The sequence below is a fragment of the Volvox carteri genome (genome assembly GCF_000143455.1).
Source record: "Volvox carteri f. nagariensis unplaced genomic scaffold VOLCAscaffold_11, whole genome shotgun sequence".
Taxonomy (NCBI): Eukaryota; Viridiplantae; Chlorophyta; class Chlorophyceae; order Chlamydomonadales; family Volvocaceae; genus Volvox; species Volvox carteri.
In genome coordinates, this window is record NW_003307554.1 from 398,991 (window position 1) to 406,123 (window position 7,133).

A 7,133-nucleotide genomic window follows, 5' to 3' on the forward strand; every position below is an offset into this window, starting at 1 on the left:
TCACACCGTACTAGTGATATCGATCAGGTATTGTTGGATGCAACGCGCTACCGAGAGTTGATTGGTGGTTTGATGTATCTGGCAGTGTGCACGCGTCCTGATATCGCGCATGCTGTGTTTAAGTTGGCGCGGTATATGTCTGAGCCGGCGAAGGCTCACTGGGAGGCTGCTAAGGATATCCTGAGATATCTGAAGGGGACTGCGAGTTTCGGTTTATGTTTTGCCAGGGACAGCAAGGCAATTGAGGGTTATGCCGATGCGGACTGGGCAGTGGATCGAGACAACCGCCGTTCGACAACTGGATATGCCTTTATCCTTGGCGGTGGAGCCGTCAGCTGGAAGAGTCGGTTGCAACCGACTGTAGCAGCATCGACTGTGGAGGCGGAGTATATGGCGGCGTCCCTAGCTACTCGCGAAGCGCTCTGGCTGAGGAAACTTCTGCCCGAGTTTGGGTGTGAGATCGATGTGATGCGTATCTGGGGTGACAACCAGGGAGCATTAAGTTTGATAAAGAATCCGATTGTTTCGGAACGTGCGAAGCACATCGATGTGATTCATCATTTTGTGCGTGAGAGGGTATCTATGGGGCAGGTGAAGTTTGAGTATTGTCCCACTACCAGCATGGTAGCGGATATCCTCACGAAGCCGTTACCGGAAGGGAAGTTCGTGCAGTTTCGAGAAGGGCTGGGTGTTCGTTGAGTTGGATTAGCCCGAGTGTTCCGTCCGAGGGGGAGTGTTGACTTCCGGCCAGAACACTAATGGCTGTACGACAGATAAGATGGAATGTTTGGTATAAAGGAGATGATGTTTTGACTGAAAGCTTGTTCTGTGATACCTGTAACGGTTGAGGTTGGCTTTACCTACACAGTTCCACTCGCCTATATCTTAACATTATTCTTGAAGGCTGAATGGATTTGGACGCAATAGTGATTGCCAGAGCGTTTACAAAGCGACTAACGGCTCAGCTCAGCCACAACTCACTACTCTAGAAGCATACCAGACCAAAGACAATCGCTGGCTCATTCCTATTTATTCACGAGTTCGACAGTCGATCAGCAAGTACGGAAGATGGCTCCACTCTATCCAGAAACCAAGCATCACGCAAGCATCAGGCGACAGACTGACCGGACAACATTTTCCTCAACACTCCCACGCGGGCAGTCTGCAAGCCTGTTCGACTATCGCACTCCCATAGCCAAACGGAATCGCTTGAACATCGCATGACTCAACGATTTCGTCATGCAATCGGCGACCATATCAGCCGTACCACAATAACTGTAGGTTTTCTGAGAGTAACGAAAGAAAACCAAGGTTTTCTGTGTATTTGCCGAGAGCGTACTCGGCTGTTCGTTGGTGGTACGGCGGGGCCGTACTGGTGAGAAAGTAGGGCAAGTCGCGGAGAGCGCGACGGAAAGTGCAATTTCGCGAGTTAATATAGTCAGTACTGACAGGTTTCCACTGCGTCGTCTGCCCATTACACCGCCCCGCGGCAGATAGCGCAGTCGGTAACCATGTTCCCTTTCCTCGGCTTAGAGGTCGCCCTAGTGGCAATGTTCGCGGGCATCGTTATGATGCCAGCTAAACGTAGAGTTGGTGACCAAGTGGTAGAGCTACAGAAGGTGCATGCAGACTTGCACGCGCAGTTGACCGCAATCGAACAAGCCGATGACTACCAGAAGGCCGCCTCCTTGCTGGCCTCTGACCCTCTAGCACGTTTAAACAAGAAGAAATTTTCTACCGCGATGGGCCACGCCTGGGATACCTGCGTCTCCTTGAAGAGTCAAATGGCGAGTGTCAGCGCGCACATTGCTCAACTGGAGATGACCATGGAGCAGCCAGCTATGAAGGTTCTCGTCTCCGATAAGTCTGGTCGCGTCATGGAGCGCCCATTTAAGGACCTGGACTACGTCAACGATGGCTGGGTCAACAAGTCGGGCAAGGAGCACAAGGCGCTCAAGCGGGAGAACCGGGAGCTGAACCAAATTTATCATGCCCTTCAGAAGGTCAACCGCAACCTGGAGGACGAACGCGAGGCGCGCCGCGACGAGGCCCCACCGGAGCAGATTGAGGAGTTGGAGAAGGCAACTAACGACGCCATCACCGAGGGTGAGAACTTGCTCACGGACCTGAACACGCGGCTGCGTAAGGCTATGTTGGTGGGTTGGGAAACCGTTGAGTCGTTGGACCTCCCTGACTGCTGCAAGTCCGAGGAGGAGCGTAGCAAGCTGTTGTCCGCGCACAAGCGTGTTGTTGCTGAGAAGGAGTGTGAGCGCAGGGGTAACAAGCCCTCGGCGCAGAAGCCGTTCGGTGCGGGTTTCCGTCAGCGCCAGTTCGTGGCGCCCTCGCCCGGCTTCGGCCAGGCCCAGGTCGGGTTCGGGTCCGTGCAGGGCGCAATGCTACCGCACCAGGCGCTGCCCTTCGCACCGGGGCTGCAGTTTGGGGGCATGGCCCCGATGAGTCAGGGTGGCGGCAAGCCGCCGTGGGCCCCGAAGCCGACGGATCAGTGCCATAGGTGCAAGCAGTTTGGACACTTTGCGAACATGTGCTCGAATCCACCCGCGCCACGGTGATGGCGGTGGGTCGGCAGTGCGTTTTGTGCGCGTCGGGGCGCGTGAGTGAGAGTGATTACGGCCCCATCGGGGGGTAGGACCTGACTGGCATGTAGCCATAACTTGAGTGTGAACGCCCCGGAGTGGCGTAGCCCCTCGGCGGGCTGGTGGCAGGCCCGCGCGCTGCTGCTGTGTGCTATGACGTCCCGGAGAGACGTAGACCCCCTCGAGGAGGGAGTGTCGGACTTTGCCCGGCTCACGGCCGGTTGCCCTTGTGTAACATGCGTTCAGATTGGGCCGGGTCCCACGAGGGTGGTGACGTCGTTCAAGGCGCCGGGTTGCCTGCCGCGTCTGGCAACATCAATGTGAACGCCAACTGGTGGCTGTCGGTCTGCTCCAGCTCGTGGACCAAGCAGTGGGTGCAGCAGGGGTTTCCGTTGTGGTGGAAACAGGCCGGCGTCACACCGCCGCCGAGGGTCATGCGAAATCACCAAGGGGCGCTGGAGCAGCGGGCCTTTGTTACCGAATCCGTCTCAGCACTTCTGGCAGCAGGAGCTGTGCGGCAGGTTAGCGTGCGCCCGCGGGTCGTTAACCCCTTAAATGCGATACCGAAGCCTCGTCAGCCCGGCAAATTCCGCTTACTCCTTGACCTGCGGTATGTCAACCAGTACGTGTACTGCCCAAAGTTCAAATTCGAGAAGCTGACCGACTTGGAGCAAATTATCCAGCCGAACGACTTGCTTATTAGTGCAGACCTCACAAACTCTTATTGGCAGCTCCGGATGCGCGAGGACGCCTGCGATTACCTAGGCTTTGAATGGGAAGGTCGCTTTTACGTGTTTACAGTGTTGCCCTTCGGGCTCGTGTCTGCCCCGTGGGCATTCTCTAAACTTATGCGCGAGTTTTCAGCCTACCTGAGGGGCAAAGGCTATCGGCTCATTAACTATCTAGACGACTTCCTGTTCTTGTTGGGGTCGGATCGCGCCACGGCCGCAAGCCGGCGGGACGAGATCGTGCGTGAGTTCGAGCGGGCGGGCGTCGCCATGAATAAAGAGAAGAGCGTGCTGACTCCCACGACGGAGGTGCGCTGTCTGGGTTATTTGGTTGACAGCGCTAAAGGGGTGTTTGTAGTCCCACCAGACCGTTGGGAATCGTTCCAGGGAGCGGTCACGGAGGCCTTAGCACGGCCTAGCATTCCAGCCAGGACCCTGGCACGCGTCGTGGGACACGCGGTGAGCATGTACGTGGTAGTCGGGCGCTTGGGGCGTCTCTTCACGCGGGCGTCGACAGCCCTGCTGCCCGACCGTTGGGGGTGGTCGAGTGAGGTCTCGGTTACCCCGGAGGTACGGGAGGAATTACGCTTTTGGCAGTCGCTAGACCGGGAGCGGCTGACTAGCCCTATCAGGCGACCCCCGGAGGTCAACGTGCTGGAGGTAAACTCTGACGCTAGCGCTACAGGCTGGGCGGGTGTTGTGTCAGGCCCAGGGCTACGCTCAGTGCAACCGGTCGCACGGGGGTACTTGTCTTGGGACTTGCGTCGTACTTCGTCGGGGAACTGCGAGCTGGCGGCTATCTTCTTCTCTCTCGAGTCCCTGAAGGAAGAGCTGAGAGGGCGGCGAGTGCACTTGCTGACGGACAGCCAGAATGCGGAGCGTATTGTTGATCACGGCAGTCGGAAGGCACACTTGCAGGAGTGGGCCTTAAAAATTTTCTGGTGGTGCAAGGAGCACCAGGTGCAGTTGAGTGTGTCCTGGATCCCTCGTGAGTTGAATGAGGTTGCCGACTACTTCAGTAAGTTGAAGGAGGGGGACGACTGGAAGCTGAACCCAGTCTGGTTTGAGGTTCTCGACCGCAAGTGGGGCCCACACACGGTGGATCGCTTCGCGTCAGCGGGGAATGCCCAGCTAAAGCGGTTCAACTCCTTGTTTCGGTGTCCGGGGGCCGAGGCAGTGAATTGCTTCTCGCAGGCGTGGGGAAAAGAAAACAACTGGTGTAACCCACCATTCGCTTTGGTGGGCAGGGTGCTGGAGTTTATGAAGAGCCAGGCGGCGACCGGGACGGTTGTCCTGCCAGTGTGGAAGTCGGCGGTGTGGTGGCCGTTGCTGTGCCCCCGCGAGGGTGAGTTGGCGCAGTTTGTCACTGGCTGCCTCGAGTTGCCTCATCAGCAGCAGGATCTTTTCTTGCCAGGGGAAACCGCCGCGAATGAGTTTGGTGTTGGGGCCCCCAGGTGGCGGGTGTGGGCGGTGCGGGTTTCCTTCCAGAACCGGTGGAGGTGGCACGCCCCGCTGGCAACCCCTCGGGAGTAACCGGCACTGACAGGGAACCGGTGTGTGCCCTCGCTTGCCTTTGTGCTGGGCCGCTCAGACGCCTTTGCCGCGTCCTTCTGGGAGCGAGCGGGGAGGCTGGTCGCGCCAAACCATCTCGGGCTACTGGCGGAGAGTCAAGCGTTTGCCGCGTCATCACGGGCGGCCTCCACGAAGAAGGTGTACGCGTATCCGTGGGAAGGTTTTAAGTCGTGGTGCCGTGCGGGCGGCTACTGCTACCTACCGGCAAGCCCGGTCGTGGTGGGGATGCACTTAACATCGGTGGCTAAAACGGCATCAAGTTACGCGACCGTTAAGCTGGCGAGTGCTGCGATTTTCATGCAGCATGACTTGGCGTGTGAGGGGGCGAACCCGACGAAGCATCCCTTTTGCAAGGCTGTGCGCGCGGCGGCGAAACGCTCGCTCGGGACGGCTGTGCTGAATCGTAAGGAGCCCCTAACCCTCGAGGTGATCGTGGCCGTCGTCCGGCTGTTGGCCTTCGCCGGTGCCCCAGTGTGGAGTGTCATGATGGCCGCGTACACGGCCTTGTGTTTCGCGGGCTTCTTCCGGTACGATGATGTGGCAGGGCTCTTGGTGCGAGATGTGCAGTTCCACGCTACGCACGCCGCTGTCTTTATTGCTAGGTGGAAGAATGATCAGTTCCGGGAAGGCAATGTGGTGTGCATTGCTCGGGGTGCGGGCGTGGCCTGCCCAGTGGGCCTTTTGGAGAGGTACCTTAAGCTGTCGGGCCTCACGGCTGACCAGCCGCTCTTTCAGGGTTTCAATGGGCAAGCCGCCCGGGCCGGTAAGGCCACGGCCCTGGAGGGGCGAGCGATCGGCTATGCGCAGGCGCGGTATCACGTTCTTAAGGCCGTGGCGAAGGTGATGGGTATCACGCACGGTGAAGCGCAGGCCTTGTTTGGCCTGCACAGCTTGCGCTCAGGTGGCGCGACGGCGGCGGCCGAGCAGGGTGTCGATGAGCGGTTGTTCCAAGCCCACGGGGGCTGGCGTTCGCGCGAGGCCATGCTGGTATACCTGGCCGATAGTGTGGGCACGAAGCTCAAGGTCTCGAAGGCCCTGGGGTACTGACAGGGTGCTGCACCGGGCCTGAGCCTTTTCGGCAGCGTGTAACGCACGGAGCAAGGCTAGGCCACCCCTTTCCTCTCAGGTCCCTTCGCACCCCAACCGGCGATTATTGAAGTTTCGGTAACCAGGCTCGCCTCCTCCCACGGAAGCAAGCACACTCTTCTGCTCGCAGGTACCCAAGCTCGACTCACGTCTATAAGCGGTAAGGCAACTACTCATGAAAACTGTAGGTTTTCTGAGAGTAACGAAAGAAAACCAAGGTTTTCTGTGTATTTGCCGAGAGCGTACTCGGCTGTTCGTTGGTGGTACGGCGGGGCCGTACTGGTGAGAAAGTAGGGCAAGTCGCGGAGAGCGCGACGGAAAGTGCAATTTCGCGAGTTGATATAGTCAGTACTGACAGGTTTCCACTGCGTCGTCTGCCCATTACACCGCCCCGCGGCAGATAGCACAGTCGGTAACCAGGCTCGCCTCCTCCCACGGAAGCAAGCACACTCTTCTGCTCGCAGGTACCCAAGCTCGACTCACGTCTATAAGCGGTAAGGCAACTACTCATGAAAACGAAAACAAACCTCGCTTCGCTCAACTCGCTCTCGTACGAAGTGGTGAGCGACATCTATGTGCTTAGTTCGCACCGAAGAACCAGGATTCTCGATAAGAGAAATAGCAGCCTTATTATCGCACGCTATGCTGACGCAGTTAGCGTCAACCCCCAACTCCAGGAACAATTGCCTCAACCACAAAGCTTCTCGCGTAGCAGCCGCAGCAGCCATGTATTCAGCTTCAGCAGTCGAAACTGCCACAGTAGGCTGGACACGACTGGACCAACTAACAGCCGCGTTCGAATGCAAAAACACAAAGCCAGTGGTCGACCTCCGGGTATCAGGGCAACCAGCATAATCGGCGTCGGCAAAACCCTGCAGGCCACCGTTCCCTTCGAACACTAAACCAAAATCGCGCGTACCAGCAAGATACCGCAAAACACCCTTAGCCGTCAAAAGGTGGTCATTGGTAGGTTTCGACATATGACGTGCGAGCGCTCCCACGGCCTGAGAAATGTCCGGCCTAGTACAGGACGAAAGATACATAAGTCCGCCCACTAGCTCGCGATACTCGTTACCCACAGACTCATCCCCCTCTTCAGCAACACGAAGCTGAACTCCAGGCGAAAGCGGTGTAGCGCGACCGTGGCATCAAC

The 7,133-nt window shown here is 57.8% G+C and overlaps 1 protein-coding gene across 1 annotated transcript in view; it reads left to right on the forward strand.

Annotated features, from left to right (window-relative positions):
* The window catches only part of VOLCADRAFT_89032 (uncharacterized protein), a gene marked incomplete at both ends in the record, with an annotated part of 36,384 nt that overhangs the window by 20,722 nt on the left and 8,529 nt on the right, over nucleotides 1-7,133 (forward strand). The window contains 6 exons of the mRNA XM_002948633.1: nucleotides 1,494-2,566; nucleotides 2,950-3,115; nucleotides 4,777-4,792; nucleotides 4,914-5,297; nucleotides 6,111-6,140; nucleotides 6,445-6,474. Of these exons, the coding sequence (XP_002948679.1) occupies nucleotides 1,494-2,566; nucleotides 2,950-3,115; nucleotides 4,777-4,792; nucleotides 4,914-5,297; nucleotides 6,111-6,140; nucleotides 6,445-6,474 (1,699 nt within the window). The remainder of the gene's footprint in view (nucleotides 1-1,493; nucleotides 2,567-2,949; nucleotides 3,116-4,776; nucleotides 4,793-4,913; nucleotides 5,298-6,110; nucleotides 6,141-6,444; nucleotides 6,475-7,133) is intronic.